Source organism: Pongo abelii, chromosome 11, assembly GCF_028885655.2.
Source record: "Pongo abelii isolate AG06213 chromosome 11, NHGRI_mPonAbe1-v2.0_pri, whole genome shotgun sequence".
Taxonomy (NCBI): domain Eukaryota; kingdom Metazoa; phylum Chordata; class Mammalia; order Primates; family Hominidae; genus Pongo; species Pongo abelii.
Genome location: NC_071996.2, coordinates 133,760,484 through 133,780,145, shown reverse-complemented (window position 1 = coordinate 133,780,145; position 19,662 = coordinate 133,760,484). Strand labels below are relative to the sequence as shown.

The following is a 19,662-nucleotide window of genomic DNA, read 5'->3' as shown; positions in this document are numbered from 1 at the left end:
AGATCTACATAGATTATAAGCAATTGGCTCAAGGTCTTTTACATTTTTGTTTATTGCTGCTCCCAAAACTACCAACTTTAAATACTTTTTTTATATTTGAATTCTTTAGACATGTTTTACAGTTATATAATCATTATAATTTCCTGGCCACTGCCACAACTTGTAGCACCACTACCACCACCATTGTCCTTCTCTCCATTTTGCAAATCATCTTTTGTTTCTATTCCCTTTCCCATGAATGGTTGCTGCCAAAAACATCTTTTGTTTCACTGGCAGCAAATGGTGGATAATGATACGAAAATAAATCAAGAAAGAACTAGAATGTTTTGCATGAAAAAATGAAACAATATTCTCCGAAGGAGAATGAAAATTATTGCAAAGATGAATAAGCTTTAAATAATTAATTGTGGTCAGAGAAAAGAAGTGGATGGGTGAGAAACTTGAAGAAGAGATCTGGACAAAAGTAGGGCAAAAAGACAGCTACTAAAGAAAGTAAAACATTTGATTCAATAGGGAAATTAAAAATAATGAAGGCTATGACCATGGCCAGTATTGAGGATGCATTGTCATTTTCTTGTATTTTCCTTATCTATCTTTTTCTTATGAATTATATGATTTGGTCACAGTGAAGTTCTAGACCAACAATAGATTAAATCAGTCTGGTCGGTGGTTTTATAGAAGGCAGATCTTATAATGATAATAAAACAATACAACTAGGGAATAACTTCAGCTCTTAAAGAGAAGAGGGACAAGAGGAGTTGATTGGGACAAGAGAACCATGAGTGACCTCTCTGTCCTGCTAATCCTCTAATGCTTCTTCATGAATTTTTTTTTACATCAGATTTCTCATTAAAAACCATGCAAGCAAAGAAAGTGGAAAGAACTATTTAAAGTGATGAAAGAAAAAAAAAGCCTATGTAGGTTTCTATATCCTGTGAAATTAACCTTCCAAGTGAAGTAGAAATAAAGATTTTCTCAAACAAACAAAAACTGAGGAAATTCATTGCCAGAAAGCCTACCCTGTGTGAAAATGTTAAAAGAATTTCTTGACCATCCTGGCTAACACGGTGAAATCCAGACTCTACTAAAAATACAAAAAATTAGCCGGGGGTGGTGGTGGGCGCCTGTAGTCCCAGCTACTCAGGAGGCTGAGGCAGGAGAACGGCGTGAACCCGGGAGGCGGAGTGTGCAGTGAGCCGAGATTGCACCACTGCACTCCAGCCTGGGCAACAGAGCAAGACTCCATCTCAAAAAAAAAAAAAGAATTTCTTCATGCAAAGGGAAAAATGATATGGGCCAGAAACTCAGATTTACATAGAGAAAGAAAGAGCACCAGAGAAGAAATAAATGCAGATATAATAAAATGTTTTCATTTTTCCTACTCCAAGTTGACCTAAAATGAAGCTGTTTATTCAAATTAATAGTATCAACAACATATTGAGTGGTTATGGGACATAAATAAATGGAATGACTGGAAGCCCTCCTGTTCTTTTTAACATTGTGAGTCATTTCACAATGTTAAAAAGAACAGGAGGGCAGAATTTGGGACATTCAGTTGCATGGTGTACTCTCTACTCATGAAGTGATATAGTGTAATTTAAAATGGACATGATTCACTGTAAATATATATTACAAACTTCAGGGAACCACTAAAAATGTTTTAAAGGAAGTATAATTGATATGCTAAGAAGGGAGAGAAAATACAATCATAAAATGCTCAATTAAACCAGAAAAGGCAGGAAAAAAGGAAGAAAAGATAAAAATGATAGGTACAATGAAACATTTACAAATGTGGTAGGTATTAATCTAACTACATTAATAATCACTTTAATGCCAATGGCCTGAAACACCAATTAAAAGACAAGAGATCAACAGAGTACATAAAAAACACAAAACACCCAACTATATGTTGTCTAACTTACCTGCACGTTGCGCACATGTACCATAGAGCCTAAAGTATAATAATAATAATAATAATAATAATAAAAAGAAAAAAAAAAAAGAAAGTCATTGTAAATATAAAAATACAGATAGGTTAAACATAAAGGGATGGAGCAAGATATACCATGCCAACACTAATCAAAGAAAAGGTATAGTAGCTATATCAATTTCAGACAAAGCAGCTTCAGAACAAGGAAAATTGTCAGGGATTAAAGACGGACATTACATTATGATAAAAGGGTCAGTTCTCCAAGAAGGTACACAATCCTTAATGTGTATGCAACTAACAAACTAATGGCAAAATGTATGAAGCAAAAACTGATAGAACTATAAAGAGAAATAAACAAATTCACTACTATTGTTGAAGGCTTCAACACTTCTTTTTTATTAATTGACATATCACACAGGCAGAAAAATCAGTAAGGGTGTAGTTGACCTGAACAGCAATAGCAATCAACTTGATCTAACTAACACTTATATGATACTCCATTTAACAATAGCAGAATGCATGTACTTTTTAAGCTCACATAGAATATTTGCCAAGATATACTTCATTTTGGGCCATAAAACATACCTTAACAAATTTAAAAGAATAGAAATCATAAAAGTTTGTTCTCAGACCATAAACTAGAAATCAGTAACAGAAAAATAGCTGGAAAATTCCAAAATATTTCCAGATTAACCAACACAGTTCTAGGGTCCAATAAGAAGTCCTAAAAGAAATTTAAAAATATTTTGAACTAAATGAAAAGGAAAAGAACTTATTAAAATGAATGGGACGCAACAAAAGCAGCACTTAGAAGGAAATGTATAGTATTACATGCATACAATAGAAAAGAAGAAAGATCTAAGTCAATAATCTAAGCTTTCATCTGAGGAAACTAGAGGAAAAAAGGAGCAATTTAAGCCTGATGCAAGCAGGAAAAAAAATTAAAATTAAAGTGGAAGTTAAAAAAATTGAAACAGGAAAACATTCGAGAAACTTAATGAAACCAAAAGCTGATTTTCTTTTCAAAGAGTTAATTAATAAACCTCTAGCCAGGCTAACAAAGAAAAAAATAGAGAAGACAGAAATTATCAGGATGAAAGAAGGGTCATCACTATGAATTCCATGGACGATGGAAAGGTAATAAAGGAAAACTATGGACTCTACACCTACAAATTTGGTCACAGATGAAATGAACAAATTCTTTAAGAGGTAAACTAACCAAAACTTGCACAAGAGATAGGTTGTCTGAATAGGCCTACATCTATTAAAGAAATTTGAATCAATAATTAACAGCCCTCCAGAAAGGAAAGTACTAGGCCCAGATGGTATCACTAGCTAATCCTACCAGATATTTAAGGAAGAAATGACATCATCCTCCCCAATTTCTTCCAAAAATAAGATCAGAGGCAACACTTCCTAACTCATTCTTTGAGGTTAGCATTACCCCATTGTCACCTCTCAGTGCCGTCTTCTTCCTGCTTGGTGACCAGGGCTAGCTGGACTTTGAGCTCCGCTGGCTCATCTTCCCTTCAATAGAGAGCAAGTGAAAGACAGATGACAGGGATGCCTATCTGGGAGTGGTGGCACTGGGCACTGAAAACCAGTCTGGTGCCACCACTACTGCTGATGATAGCAACAGCTTTTGCTTTCTTGGGGCTGTACCAGTGCCAGAAGTAGCCTTGGCACAGAGTCCCAATTAGACAAGTTTCCATACATTTTTACATTCCATACATTTTCATTTTTATCAAGAATGTACAGTCATCACTTGGTATCCAGGGGGAATTGGTTCCAGAACCCTCCACGGGTACCAAAATCCATGGATGCTCAAGTCCCTGATATAAAAGGAGTAGTATTTACATATAACCTATGCACATCCTCCTGTATATTTTAAATCATCTCTAGACTTATAATACCTAATACAATGTAATGCTATACAAATAGTTATACTGTATTTTAAATTTTTATATTACTTTTTATTGTTGTTATTTATGTTTTTAATTTTTAGAAAATATTTTGCATTCATGGTTGGTTAGATCCATGGATACAGAATCCACAGATAAGAAGAAATGACTGTATTGACGTACTTGTCTTTTTTTTTTTTTTTTTTTTTTTTTTTGAGATGGAGTTTCACTCTTGTTGCCCAGGCTAGAGTGCAATGGTGTGATCTTGGCTCACCAAAACCTCTGCCTCCCTGGTTCAAGCGATTATCCTGCCTCAGCCTCCTGAGTAGCTGGAATTACAGGCATACACCACCACACCCAGCTAATTTTGTATTTTTAGTAAAGACAGGGTTTCTCCATGTTGGTCAGGCTGGTCTCATTGTCTTATATTTTTTAAAGATGATTTCCAGGCTTCTCTGACAAGATATGTAAAACATACCAGAACAGAAGAATAAAAAAAAGCAGAAGCAGCATTCACTCTCTACCTTCTTGCCTTTTTTGTTGGGTCTCATCTGCTTTCACTTCCTCCTACCAAGTATTCAGAGATCCTGAATTGATTCTAGGGCTAAGAGCCACATAGATGGGCTCAGAGCAGAACCGGTCCCCAACTACACAGCCTGGAAAGTGTGACAACAGACACGCATTTGGATTTTAATTCTTCTAAAAAGATCTTTTTTAGACAGAGTTGTCTTTTGGAGTGAGGATAAAGGAGGCCTGGGGGAGAAGAGAGGGTTCAGAGGTCACGGGGAATCATCCAATCCTACAGCAAAGCCTCAGAAGGGGCATGATGTTCAAACGGCTCCAGTCCAGCCATTTGCAGATGTAAGAGAATAGGAAGATGATGTGAGTCACGGCATCCTTGAGTTTCTCCAACAGCCAATCCCTGCAATTTAAAAAATCTGATTGCCTCGTTATTTATTTGTAACCTAATTCTACTGTATACCTGTAGAGTGAAGCTGGGTAGACATTAAATAACAGGTATGAATGGGAACCCTACCAGAGATGAAGGACAGACGGGAAAGGAGACGATGACCCACCTGAAGTTGAGATTGCTGTCTCCACTTGCCATCTGCCCCTGCTGGCCCTGCTGGGCCATGAGCTTGGCCTAGGATCACACCCGATTCGATTTTCACTGCCCCATTCCTTCCTGCAGCTCTGAGGTGAAGCTGCCAACTGCCTCTCGGTGCTCAGTCAAAGAGGAAAAGAAAAGTGAAATTGCCTAACCAGCTGACGTGGGTGCACCAACTCTACAGTCCTCCCTCCACCCAATCTCCATGACGTCTCTCAGTCAAGGGAGGAGGAGCAGAGCCAGCCCCACGAGGCCATGGAAGACAGGGTCACTTGTTCCTGCCAAGGAAAGAGGGTGGAAAAGTCATTCAACTCAAGCAGATCAAAGTTGTTTTGAGGTAAGGTGGCATCATGAGGAGGAAGTAAACTCTGTATTTGTCCCTACCCCTTGCTGAGGTGGCTGAGAAGGACAAGTGAAGACCAGACATTTCAAATCTTCAGTCAGGCTCCAGGGCTGGCCATGCACCTTAGTGAGCCTGGGCTGGATGGGTTAGGCCCAGTGTTTGGACATGGGGCCAGAGAGAACTGAAATAGCATGCATTATAAAGTGGGGGAGATGCTCTTAGCACTCCATGAAAGCAGACAGAGGTAGAAGACAACTCTCCCAACTCCTCCAGCCAAAGGCAAGTGCAATTCTTGTTTTCTCAAATATGTGGGCACTTTATTGGAGAAGTGAGGTGCCATTCTAAGTTTTCTCAAATATGTGGGCACTTTACAACAGCAGCCAGGGGTGACTGGGAAAAAAAATGAGCTTCAACCATTTCACTGAAATCTTGAGGAGAGTGACAGCCTTCTCATTGGACGGGGAAAGGGTTTGGAGCTGAGATTATCTAGACCTTCAAGGACAATATGATACAGGAGGATAGCTGTATTACATTTATGTTTGCACACAATTTTTCATTTATACCCAGCCCGCATTCTGTAAAGGATTTGAAACAATTTACAAAAACACACTATCAGCATAAAGTTGAGTGATAAACAAATGGAAGCAAAGGGCAAATATAAAAAATAAAACCACAGGACTAGAAATCGAGGCAGAAAAATGGGTCAAAGACAGGGGGCTGATGAGAGCCAGGGTATGGGTGGAACCCAGGGTCAGTGACAGAACAGTAGTGAGGATTGAAAAGCCAGAGGCAAAGCAGTATTTTTCCAAAACATGTGCTCCTGAATCCTACTTTTTCTGGTTCATTACAGATATGCAAGGAAATTTGCATATATAAGTTTGTAAAATATAGAGTGCAAGAAATTTCTACCCCTTCCACACTTCTGCTTTCTTTCTACCAAAGGAACAAACACCAATCTGGTTGAGACAAACTCTAGAACAGTGATGAGGACACCTTTTCCAGTATCTCTCTCTCTCTCTCTGTCCTCTCTCTCCTCTGTCTCCCTCTCTCTCCCTCCCTCTCCCTCCCTCTTTAAAACAAGAAGGAATAGTATGTTGGGCTTCTGTTAGACACAGCTGTCCTCTGCTCCCAGTCTCCATGGGGTTCCAACAAGGCCTGGTACAGACTATACCGCCTGCTCCAGCATCCCCTCTCTCTCTTCTCTCTGCCCTTAGGCAGCAGGCAGACCCAGGACACCAATGAACTGGACATTTTTGAAAATATGCCAGCTTCTTTTGCTTATAAGCACAAGGCCATTGGTGTTCCTCAGCTGACTGGTGGTAAGATTGGTACTTCAGGGGTACTGCTGCTACTAGAAAGCCCTACTTTGCAACACCATGCATTAGCCCAGGTAAGGATAGCCTGGAATTTCAGTTCTATTTCCCGCTGTCTTGTTTTTCCCTATGCTCACTACGGAACCTCTCCTGGGTAAGGGATTCCTGGGCCAGGCATATGTAGGACCATCAGACCATCTCTGGTTCCCAATGTCTTCCTTTACTGCCACGTGACCAGTGGAGTCAGAAGGCTCCAGCCTGCCTCCTGGCTCTGTTCCCCCAACCAGATTTAGGCCAAGTAGGTCATAATCCCCACAGGTAAATCAATGCTTTCATTCTACCTGGAAGATTTCTCTTCGTTTTGCTAAGCATGCTAGACTCTGACACCTGGAATTGGGGAAATGAATTGTATAGAGTCTTGATCACAATCCAGTGCTATAATTTAATTTGCCAACTTACCCCTATTTGCCCATGACTCCCAAATTCCTGACTCTGAACGCTAATGTGGATGTTCACTGTTTTTATGTCCAATTATGTCAGATAACCAATCCCAGATTGATCATATTTCCTTGAATATCTCTTGCCTATAATTCAACCTCTGGTGCTCAACATTTTTATCAGTCAGGATTTGGGAGTAAAAGTAATCCAAACCGACTCTGGCTAACTCAGGCAAAAAGTCAATTTCTTAGAACTATATTGGGTAGCTCACAGAACGTATGGGAAAGCCAGAGGACTAGGTTAAGAAAGTAGGCAGTCCAGGCAGGTTATATTGACTCACTTGCCCTTTGTCATAATATAGTTGAAAGATATCTGGATCACCTGGACATCCCATAGAATGTCAGACTGGGCTGGGCACGGTGGCTCATGCCTGTAACCCCAGCACTTTGGGAGGCTGAGGCAGGCAGATCACGAGGTCAGGAGATCAAGACCATCCTGGCCAACATGGTGAAACCCCATCTCTACTAAAAATACAAAAATTAGCCAGGTATGGTGGTGCGTGCCTGTAGTCCCAGCTAGTTGGGAGGCTGAGGCAAGAGAATCACTTGAACCTGGGAGGCGGAGGTTGCAGTGAGCCAAGATTGTGCCACAGCACTCTAGCCTGGCGACAGAGCATGACTCTGTCTCAAAAAAAAAAAAAAAAAAGAGTGTCAGACTGATTGGTGACATCATGCTGATCAGACAGGATGAGCAAGATCTTGATGGCTAGCATACCTGCTAAAGAAGAATAAATTGCTGACCCACAACAACAGGGATGAATCTCAAAAGCATGATGATGAGGAAAAGAAAGCCATACACCAAAAGTGCATTCCATGTGCTTTCATTGATAAAAAAAACTTTAATACACACAAAACTAATCTGGTGATAGAAAGCAGATCAGTGGTTGCCTGGTGCTGGCCTTAAGGAGGGGATTGTTTGCAAAGGACACAGGGAACTTTCTAGGGTAACAGAAATGGTCTGTGTCTTTTTTTTTTTTTTTTTTTTTGAGACAGGGTCTCACTCTGTCACTGCTCACCAGAGACTGGACCTCCCAGGCTCAAGCAATTCTCCCATTTCTGTCTCCCTGATAGCGGGGACCACAGGTGTATGCCAACATGCCCAATTAATTTTAAAAAATGTTTTTGTAGAGATGAGGTCTTGCTCTGCTGTACAGGCTGGTCTCAAACACCTGGGCTCAAGCGATCCTCCTGCCTTGACCTCCCAGAATGCTGGCACAAGTGACTCTCCCAGCCTAGAAATGGTCTACATCTTGACTGGTGTAGTAATTATATTTGGTAAAATGTACATTACAATGAATAAATTTTACACCTCAATAAAATGGAGCTAAAAAGAATTATATATAATTTATCTCAGTACATAATCACTAGCATGTGAATTAACAGGTGAGGTTTTCCCATTATTACCATGTTCTCAAGCATGCATTTTTTTTTTTTTTTTTGAGGCAGCATCTCACCCTGTTGCTCAGGCTGGACTGCTGTGGCGCAGTCTCAGCTCACTGCAACCTCCAGCTCCTGAATTCAAGCGATTCTCATGCCTCAGCCTCCCGAGTAGCTCGGATTACAGGCATGTGCCACCACGCCCAGCTAATTTTTTTGTGTTTTTAGTAGAGACGGGATTTTGCCATGTTGGCAAGGCTGGTCTTGAATTCCTGGCCTCAAGTGATCTGCCTGCCTCAGCCTTCCAAAGTGCTAGCTAAGCTACAGGCCTGAGCCACTGTGCCCAGCCAAGCATATATGGCTTAGAATAAACATCTTTCATCCTCATTCGCAGCTGTCTTTTTTTCATGTAACAATTTTTGCCTGATTTGACATTGACTTTATTTTCCCACTCCTGCTTTACTTTTGTTTGTTTGTTTTGCATTTGCCTGGTATATCTCTGAATAGATCTAAAGGAAGAAGTTCTTGCTGCCAGGATCCTCAGATGCCCATGAAGGGGCTTTCCAGGTGATGGGGAGGGGCTTCAGGTAAGTGACATGTGACATTTGCATAAAATAACCTTAATTCCTTTACCACCGCCATCCCCTGCATCACAGCACTGTATGTTACTGCGTGCTGAGACATCAATGCACCTCTCCTCAGCTGCTAGCATTGCATTTTTCCTGGCTGTGGCTTCCATGCATCTGTTTCACCCACAGCCATTACCTGCAAGGCCGGGTCTGCTATTCTGTACATACTAGGGTGGGATATGCTGTTTGTGCCTGCATAGAAGGGCTCGCTCTTGTGCGGTTAGACTTGGTTTCAAAGCTTCTTAAACTTTAGATCCATGTCTCCCATCTTTTATCTGAGGAGTTTGTGCATGTCCTGGTAGGGGAACTTGTGGGTCAAATACATTTGAGACTTATTGATTTAATCAAAGTTACATAGAGTTCTCTTTTTTTTTTGAGATGGAGTCTTGCTCTGTCACCAGGCTGGAGTGCAGTGGTGCGATCTCAGCTCACTGCAACCTCCACCTCCTGGGTTCAAGCAATTCTCCTGCCTCAGCCTCCCAAGTAGCTGGTATTACAGGTTCCCACCACCACCACATCTGGCTAATTTTTGTATTTTTAGTAGAGATGGGGTTTCACCATGTTGGCCAGGATGGTCTCAAACTCCTGACCTCGTGATCCGCCCGCCTCAGCCTCCCAAAGTGCTGGGATTACAGGCGTGAGCCACCGAGCCTGGCCCAAAGTTACACAGATTTCTATAGTGCAGTGGTGCAATCATAGCTCACCGCAGCCTTGAACTCCTGGGCTCAAGCAAGTCTCCAGCCTCAGCCTCCTCAGTAACTAGGATTACAAGATGCATGCCACTACACTCAGTTAATTTTTTATTTTTTTATTTTTTGTAGAGATGGTCTCACAATGTTGCCCAGGCTGGTCTCAAACTCCTAGGCTCAAGCAATCCTCCCATCTTGGCCTCCTAAAGTGCCGGGATTATAGGCATGAGCCACTGTGCTTGGCCAATAGTTTAGGATTTTTCATAGGCCCCACATGTCAATGTACATTAGGGATCTTTAAAAGGGGCATGAGAAGGGGTGTCCCTGCCAGCCCTTGAGTTACTGCTCTGGAATCAGCAGGTCCCAGTTCTGCCTCAGACTCCTGGCTCCCAACTACCTGCCCAGCTCTCAGCCATTTTTCTGCCTGGAGGTCTGCCTGCCTCTGCACAATTCCAGTTCATGTGCAGGTTCCCTTTCATTTCAATTTCTTCATGTAATAATCTTATCCTGACAAATTCTAGGCATTTCTGGCACATTCTCTGTGTTTTTTTGTGTTGTTAGAGTTTGATAACACACTGGATAAATTCCAGTGAATTTATTCAGTTATGTAAACATCACCACAATCAAATTTGAGAACATTTTCATCAACCTAAAATGTACAGAATGAGGACAAGTCATGAGAAAACAGATGTGGGTAGGGAAGCATTTGGACGCTGAGTTCCCAATTCCCACTGCCGCTGGGGCTGGACCCCTATGCCTCCTCCTCCCATACCTCTCTCTCTGGGCTGATCCCAACTGGCAACACGCCCTCCCCCAAACCCCAACTGCCAGGACGTCCTGGGAGCCTCACAAGGGCCCATGAAGAGGCGGAGAGAGGCTGCAGGCACCGACCTGCCTTCAGCTTCCTGCTTGGCAAACTCCGAAAACTTTCACTTTTCTTTTCTCCGAAGCCCGGCCCCTTACTGCGTTTGTCAAAGCACAGACTTCCTGTTTTGCCTGCTAGCATCTCCCTGTAACTCTTCCAATCTTCGAGGAGTGATCCCTGTCCCAGCCCCTGGAAAGGGGCAGGAACGACAAACTCAAAGTCCAGGTGAGTTTCTGTCTTTGCTGCTTTATTCTTCGCTCTTGGTGACGGCAGCTCTTAAGAGTTAACTTCCCGGCAGCAGCTGCGGGGTGGAGTTCAACTATTTAAACTCTGAGGCTCTCTCAGAGCTCAGACATGTGGTACCTATTAGGAGACTGTTAAAAGGGGGCACATGGAGGGAACACTGACACCTCTTTTTTTCGCCATAGAGTCCAGCCTGTTATTGTGAATGGAGCCAAGATTTGCCCTCTACCCTCACCTAAGCTCTGATCCTCCACTGCCCGCAATAGGCGGCTCATCTGTTATCCATTGTGTAAATGACTAGAGGTACTTGGGAAGCTGGTGGAAAAGAAAAAAATGAGAGTACATTTAATTTCGTCTCTAGTGTATCATGAACTTTTTATATATTTTCTCTAAACACATGATTATTTCCTTGAAATAAATTATTAGAAGTGGAAATTCAAAGGAGCACATATTTTAGGGCATTTGACACTGATTACTAAATCAGCCTCCAGAACATTTGGACCTGTTGACCTTCCCACTCACAGTGTCTGAGATTATTGCTATTATTTTCTATCTTGGCCAGTTTGATAGACAAATATGTTATCAAATTGTCTTCATTTACATTTTGTTTTTTTGTTTGTTTTTGTTGTTGTTGTTGTTGTTTTCTGAGACAGAGTCTCGCTCTGTCGCCCAGGCTGGAGTGCAGTGGCACCATCTCAGATCACTGCAACCTCTGCCTCCCAGGTTCAAGCAATTCTCCTGCCTCAGCCTCCTGAGTAGCTGGGACTACAGGTGTGCACCACCACGCCCAGCTAATTTTTGTATTTTCAGTAGAGACAGGGTTTCACCATGTTGGCCAGGCTGGTCTCGAACTCCCGACCTCAGTTGATCCGCCCACCTTGACCTCCCAAAGTGCTGGGATTACAGGCATGAGCCACCATGCCTGGCCTTCATTTATGCTTTCTACTAGCTAGTTAACATGCTTATCGTATATTCATTGCACATTTGGCTTATTCTTTTATCACTCTCTGTTCATGTATTTTGCTTTTTTATTTTCTAGTTGGATGTTTGTCTTTTGCTTCTTCGTTTGAAAAATCTCTTTACATAATAAAAATCTGAACAGTCATATATGAGATGTAGTATCTTGCATAGAAAGAAACAGGACTTTAGAGTCAGACAAGCTCTGCTTTGCCACTGAATACCTTGGGTGAGTTACTAAACCTCTCTGTGCCTCCCTTTCATCTTTGGGACTCATGACTGATGAAGAATGAGGAAGCTCCAGACTTCCTGTTCTGAGTGCTGCTGTATAATGAATTGTTCTAAAAGGAGCCTCCAAGACCCCTTCCTCTTCTTGGTATATGTTTACTCTGACTTTCTCTGACTTTGCACTGATCTTTGCACTATCTCCTTCCCCTGTGCATATTGTGGATAGTAGATTTCTCTCCTATCTGTTCTCTATCTTCCAAGACTTCTTCACCACCACAGACTCTCAATGGCATCTTTTCTTGTTTTCCTATGCTATTGCGGATTATTCTTTTCATGAGTATTTTTTTCTGCCAAGTTAAAAAAATTGGGGAATGAGGAGAAAGAGACTAGGGTGCTTAATCTGCCACCGGGATTAAATCCCTGGAAACAGTTGTTAATTACAATTTAGTTTTCTGTTCAACACAAAATGAAGTTGGAAAAGTGGAATCCATGTTTGTTCTGTTTGTCAAAACCTCTCAAGTTGATTGAATGTTTTGTTAGTGCTTTTCCTTTTCTTGACAATTTGTCAAGAATGTCATTTGTAAACTTTCTTCCCATTATAACCTATTGATATCGCCTCATGGTCCATAAGTGGCCAATCTTTAATACGTGCTGCATGGGCATGGGAAAAGGCACATGTCTGAGATATGAAATGGTTGCAGTGAACAAGTCAGTTAAGTCATTTTTACTAAGTATGCCTTTCTCAGCCCTCATGCTTTTATTTATGCTTGGCCCATTTGTGTTGAAGATTGGGAGTGGTTCGTTAAAGTTTCTAAATATTACCAGGTTTCCAGCTGAACTCTGCCCATTTGAGAGTGGTCCCTGTTGCATGAGCATTGCTAGTTAATGGCTTCAGCTTCAGCCCAGGTCATCTTGTTTAACCCAGATCAGTGTGGCCATAGAACAAATAGTTAGGACTCTAAGCCTGGAATCGGGATTTGCTCCCTGCTCTTCCACTCTCGAGTTGTGCAACCCTGGGGCAAGTTATTAAACCTTTCTATGTCTCAGTGTCCTCAACAGTATAAACAGGTGCAGTCATAGGAACCACCTCGCAAGGGTTTTATGAAGATCAGATAAGTTACTGCATATGAAACCCTTAGAACAAAGTCTGGCACACAGGAAACACTCTATAAATATTAGCTACTTTTAATACCTTCCTTATGTTTACCTGCAGCGCCTTGGGATTCTGTCATTATATTTTCAGTCACTCTCAGCCTCCATTGTTGCTGGGAATTGTCATTGTTTCCTATACTCATGAGCCTTTTAGGCAGACATTGCTTTGCAGGCTGCTAAGGATGCCTTTGGGACCAGAATGCTTACCTTTAGATCTGCCCATTTAATGCAGAGAGAAGCTCCCCACATTCCTCAAGGTTTTTGCTTCCCTTTTTTTTTTTTTTTTTTTTTTTTTGAGATGGAGTCTCACTCTGTCACCCAGGCTGGAATGCAGTGGCACAATCTTGGCTCACTGCAACCTCCACCTCCCGGGTTCAAGCGATTCTCCTGCCTCAGCCTCCCAAGTAGCTGGACTACAGGCGTGCACCACCACACTCAGCTAATTTTTGTATTTTTAGTAGAGACAGAGTTTCACCATGTTGGTAAGGATGGTCTCAATATCTTGACCTCAGGTGATCCACCCACCTCGGCCTCCCAAAGTGCTGGGATTACAGGCATGAGCCACCGCGCCCAGCCTTTGCTTCTATTTTTTATCATGCCTCTTTCCATAGGATGTTCACCATGACAAGAGCCATGGAAGAGGCTCTTTTTCAGCACTTCATGCACCAGAAACTGGGGATCGCCTATGCCATACACAAGCCATTTCCCTTCTTTGAAGGCCTTCTAGACAACTCCATCATCACTAAGAGAATGTACATGGTGAGTCATGTTGAACCCTTCTGTGGCAGCCCAGCCCCCACCAAGTATGCCTGATTATTAAGGTCTCAAACCACAAACCACCAGGGCTTCCAGAGTTTGGAAGGCCCAGCCCAGGCATGTTCATTATCACAGAAGGTGGGGGTGGTTAGGAGAGAGGGTGTCATAGGGGCTATATTGGTTTCTAGGGTGTCATAAGGACTGCTGTAACAATGACTACAAACCAGGTAGCTTAAAACAACAGAAATATATTATCTCAGGTGTGGAGGCCAGAAGTCCAAAATCAAGGTGTTGACAGGGTTGGTTCCTTCTAGAGGCCCTGAGGAGAATCTGATCCCTGCCTATCTCCTAGCTTCTGGTGGCTGCTGGAAATCCTTGGTGTTCCTTGCCTTGTAGATGCATCACTCTAATATGTTTTCATCTCTACATCACCTCTCTTTTGAGTCTTCTACCTAATCTTCTGAGGACACCTGGATTTAGGGTCACCCTAATCAAAGATGATTTTATCTCAAGATCCTTAACTTAATTACAACTGCAAAGACACTTTTTCCAAATAAGTTCACATTCACGGATTCTGGATGGATATATCTTGGCTGAGAGGGGCACCATTCAACTCACTACAGGCATCATCCCAATTTATAACAGCTTATATTGCTCACAGTGCATTCCGATGTGAGACAGGCAGGCACTGAGAGATATGCTATGTGGACAAAAGTGGACCTATTTTTATATAATTTTGGTTTTTAAAAGCATTTATTGAGCCCTAGACTCAAGGAAGTGCCAATAATCTTCCCTTAGTCTTAGTCTGGTTGGCCCCAACTCCCTCTTCAGATCACAGCCCAGAGAGCACTCCTCAGAGACATCTCCTTGGCCCACTCATGTCATTAAGACCCCTTAGTTATTCAGTTCCATAGCAATCTATGCTTTCCCTCCATAACACTACTCTCAATTGTAAATGGGTATTTATTTGTGTTTATTAATGCTCATCTTCTCCACCTGACAGTGCTTACCCCGACCCCCAAATATAGGCAACTCTGTGTTGGTCTTATTCAGTGCTGTGTACCCAAAGACTCGCTGACCAAGCCTAGTAGATGTTCAATAATTATTTGCAATCAGTTCTCTCTGGCCGTATTTCTCCTTTTGTCCATCCTCTCAGCAAGGAAAATTCTCAGGGTGACTTCTCTGTGGCTGGAATCCATTCAGGCTATCTCAAGTTTGAGAGACACAGAGAGAGACTGAGCAGAGGCTAACAAGCAACCAGCAGAATTGCCTCTCTGACCATCACTAGAACCATTGCTGAAGTATCCTGCCCAGAGCCTTAAAGAATCAATTACACAGTAGCATCCTTTAACTCCACTTTCCTTCCTTCAAATTTCTCTCGTCTCAAATGTGCCTGAAAGTTGGATTCAGAATATAGACTTACTTTAAGAAAGCTAAATTATTTATATTTGTTGCTAGTCATCCAAATATGCGTTAAGTTTCAAAAATAAGCATGTAAAACTGTGACCGCTCTACCTTAGAGAATGTGACTATATATTTTATGTTAAATTTCTTCTTAAAAGAGTAAGGTAGCTTTCTTAAAACTTAGAAAACCATAAATGTATAACTTCCCATTCAATTTTACAGTCACTTATAAAAACCTTCACTCCATTTTTAAAGGAATCTCTGGAAGCCTGTAGAAATTTGATCCCTGTATCCAGAGTGGTGCACAACATTCTCACCCAACTGGAGAGGACTTTTAACCTGTCTCTTCTGGTGACATTGTTCAGTCAAATTAACCTGCGTGAATATCCCAATCTGGTGACGATTTACAGAAGCTTCAAACGTGGTAACGAGATTTCTCAAATGCTTTTTGCATTTAAAAAGTTGCTGTGGTAAAAGTCTGGGTTTACTTCTAGCGCTGTGGAATACGCATGTTAATCCCCCGCTTTCTCTCTAGGGAGGAATGGACCATATTCTCTCATTGGTACAGCTGCAGGAGCAGCCCCTTGCTAAAGCTGATCCCAACTCTCTAAGATGAATTTCTAGAGGACATAAACATTTCTTACGTGTTCTATGAATTTGGAAAAAATCATACAATTTGGCATACTGGACAATCTATAGGGAATGCATAAGGTGACAGAAATGCAAAGTTACAGAGATCAGGTCTGATGGAAGGACAAGGACAGCCAGGGGGGAAGAAAAATGAATATAGATGGATAATAATAAGTATCTTTTTTTGGTGCCTTATAGCAAACACTTTATTTGATTATCTCATGTCATCTTTAAAACAACCCTTTGAAGTCATTTTTAACCCCATTTGACTGACAGAGAAATTAAAGCCCAGAGGTAATCTTCCCAAAATTACTTGTTGGTTAAGAGGCAGAGCAAGAGTCCTACTTGGGTCTCCCAATACCAGAGCACAAGATTTTAACCACTAGTCCAGACAAGGACAGCTGGAAGGCAGATTGTAAAGCCAGAGAAGGGAAAAAAGGTAGCTACAGAGAAAGGGAGTGAATCGCAGACATAGCCACAGAAAGAGAGGGTCTGAGAAAGAATGGATCATGAAGTACATAGAGAAAGAAAAGAGATTGGATAAATAAAGGAGTAGGAAAAAGAACAGTGGCAGAGTTGGGAAGAAAGCAGCCAGGGAAAGAGAGCAGGCAGTAAAGTCATTTTAGGTTGGAAGTAAAACACTGTGGCCAAATCACATGTTCACTTACCTCAGAACAACAAGCAAAGGACCACCAGCTCACATTGGATATTTTCATTAGTGGAATCACCATTGTTGACAGTTCCTCCTTTGCTCTCTGACACTTCACCATCAAAAGGCTTCCCCCTAAAGGGAGAGATGATTTCTTGAGCTAAATGGACAGTGAAAGTGGCAAGTCCACCTCCAGGTAGGGGCAGCTACAGAGGGCCCACTGTCCTGGCAGCATCTGGGCAATACTAGGAGAGGCATGGCCTTAAAGGCTATGCTAAGAACATCTGAGAACCATGGGGACCCACACACTGATGTGCCCCGACCTGGCTGAGCTTCAGTCATCTTCCAGGATCTTCAACTTGATGATTTTGTTCTGGATCCCTTTCCAAAATTTGACGTGACTTTCCTTTTTCCATTCACTGGTTGAGACCATTTACTTCTGAAATAAATGATGGAGAAGAATCTTAAGAGAAACCCAGCACTAGCCATGCAAGGGAATAGCATGCGGAAAGCCAAGGGTCTGAGGTATTGTGGATGGGAGAGAAAGCTGGTTGTGACCAGATCACAGGGTACAATAGAAGGCACAGAAGCTGACTCTGCAGAAATGAGCAGAAACCAGAATATAAATGTCCTAATACACCCTGCTAAGGAATTTTTATTTTCTCTTATTTGCTTTGGGGAGGTATGATCTGTTTATTTATTAAAACAGAGACCTCTTTTAAAACTATAGCATGTTCATTATTGACTAAATTATATGACAGCAAGATTAAAGAAAATTAAATCCCTGGGTACAAACCCAAACTCAACTTTTATGTGTGAAACCATTTTGGTATTAGATCAGGGCTTAGATGCACTTATGGTAGCACTCAATGCCCAAACCAGATAAATAAAATGGAAAGGGGCCACAAATGGATAATGATGACAATGAATCAGTTCTCTGCACCTGGGGGACAATGAATAACTCCATGTCCCCATCCTATTGGAAGGCATGTATTAAGAAATCCCCTTCCCCAAGTAATTCTGAGTCTCCAGGGTACTGATGTGTGTCCCTTCACCAATCCCAGTTGGTGCTTCCTATGAACGGCAGAGCAGAGGCACACCAATCCTACTTGAAGCCCCAACTGGCCTAGCAGAAGGAAGCTCCCTCCATACGCCACTGGCGCTGCCCCCACCACAACCCCCTCAACCAAGCTGTTCACCCTGTGCACCAAGAGTCAGTGAGCCTGGAACATCCTCGCAGCAAAGCGATGAGATCCTGAGTGAGTCGCCCAGCCCATCTGACCCTGTCCTGCCTCTCCCTGGACTCATCCAGGAAGGAAGAAGCACTTCAGGTGAGAAACGGATCCCATCCAACACCCGTATATCCTCAGACTAAGGTGCCTGTGCCATGTTGCCTCCAATCCCAGCATCTTGACTTTTATTGTCCTAGTTCTTCTCTTGCACCCACCTACCCATACACAACCGTTTTCAAGAGGGATTATGAGCACTGCCAGCGGGGTGGGTAAGACCTAGAGTCCAGAACACCTGCTTCCCACTCCTGGGACATTCTAACCCTCTGCCCTTGTGCCTTGATGCTCTATCTGCTCCAGGCACTTTTAACATTCACTCTTCTCCCTGACATCCAGTCCCTGTAATCTGTAATAATTTCCTTTCCTCCTTCAGTGACCAATGACAAGTTAACATCCAAAATGAATGAGGAAGAAGACTCAGAAGAGATGCCCAGCCTCCTCGCTAGCACTGTGCAAGGTAATACTGACTGGGGCTGGTACAGCTTAGCTCAAGGTGGCTGTGAAGGGAGAACATGCATCTGCCAACCAAGAGGCTATGGTGGGAACCCTGGGAAAAAGAACTGGGCATGACAAAGGAAAAGAAACAGAAGTGGCCAATTCACCGACGCAGCAATGCAAAACAAACCAACAACCAAAACACCATTCTGAATTGACAAGTAACCTGCGTAACACTCACACTAGTGACCCTGAGCTGATTCCTCACCCCCATCTGATTATGGGGGCCTTTGAGTTTCAACATTCTTCATTTTTATATGGTTTGGATTCTAAGAATAATGTTATCAAAATTACTAGAAAAGATGGTAAAATGTTTAAAGGTCTGCTAGACCTGATATTTAGCTTCTAAAATTGTATCACTTGTCCTCCCCAAACCATCATCATAATGGAGTTTGATTATATTAAATATAAGAATGGTATGATATTGGGCATTGTCAAAAATGATATCATGGATTCTGAGCTCTCCAGTACTGAGAAGAGGGGTCCTCTTCAATCCAAATAATATTGCATCCACTCCTCTAATAAGGTTAACATAATCAGGAAGCTAACAGCAATGGAAGAACAAGTGGCTAATTGAGAGTGAACGGTTGCTTACTTTCCCACTGTATGCCATCCTTCCCCAGGCCTTGGTTGCTGTTACCCCGTCATTTTTACTTGTTGGAATAGAGCATTCTCTTTCCTCTTCATTCTGGTCCCTGCTTGCTGTTCCTGAGATCTAAAACTTTTTCTTCCTCCATTCAGTGGCCAGTGACAACCTGATCCCCCAAATAAAAGATAAAGAAGACCCTCAAGAGATGCCCCACTCTCCCTTGGGCTCTATGCCAGGTAATCTTGGTTTGGTGAACCTAAAAGCTTGCCTTTGTTTCTGTGTTTACTAAAAGGGAAAGCCATTCGGATCTTCTAGGGAGGGGGCTCTCCTCCTGCCTCTCAACAGCAATCTTGGCCCAGCTTCCAGTTCACCCAGCACTTGGGAGCTTGAACAGGCAAGAGACCTGACCTCTGAACGGATACAGAGTCCCTGGGGGAGGGCAAAGGAGGCAAGTCTGGAAAAGGTAGACTTGGATAGGGCCACGGATGATGATGGACAGAGCCCCACCAGTACCTGTAGGTTTGGACTCCAAATGCCACAAAGCGCCTGAAATTGAAACATTCACCTGCCACAAGGGGTTGTGGCAGGAACCCCAGGGGAAAGCACAGGGAACTGAGT

The 19,662-nt window shown here is 42.4% G+C and overlaps 2 protein-coding genes across 20 annotated transcripts in view; one reads left to right on the top strand and one right to left on the bottom strand.

Annotated features, from left to right (window-relative positions):
* Nucleotides 1–5,457, bottom strand: part of SP140 (SP140 nuclear body protein) — an 88,875-nt gene extending 83,418 nt beyond the window's left edge. For 2 of the 10 annotated variants that reach the window (XM_054549947.2, XM_054549949.2), the window contains exon 1: nt 4,908–5,138. In XM_054549947.2, coding sequence (XP_054405922.1) covers nt 4,908–4,966 — 59 coding nt within the window. In that variant the 5' untranslated portion in view covers nt 4,967–5,138. Of the gene's footprint in view, nt 1–4,907 lie in introns of all 10 variants that reach the window. The other 8 variants (XM_054549954.2, XM_054549955.2, XM_054549956.2 and 5 more) reach the window with 7 other exon arrangements.
* A 4,464-nt stretch (nt 5,458–9,921) lies between these two features.
* The window catches only part of SP110 (SP110 nuclear body protein), a 52,079-nt gene continuing 42,338 nt past the window's right edge, over nt 9,922–19,662 (top strand). For all 10 annotated transcript variants that reach the window (XR_002914158.3, XR_002914159.3, XR_002914157.3 and 7 more), the window contains exons 1-6: nt 9,922–10,877; nt 13,844–13,991; nt 15,648–15,816; nt 17,736–18,002; nt 18,334–18,417; nt 19,197–19,280. Coding sequence is in view for 7 of the 10 variants with exons in the window: in XM_054549957.1 (XP_054405932.1) it covers nt 13,845–13,991; nt 15,648–15,816; nt 17,736–18,002; nt 18,334–18,417; nt 19,197–19,280 (751 nt within the window). In the remaining 3 variants the exon portion in view is untranslated. The remainder of the gene's footprint in view (nt 10,878–13,843; nt 13,992–15,647; nt 15,817–17,735; nt 18,003–18,333; nt 18,418–19,196; nt 19,281–19,662) is intronic.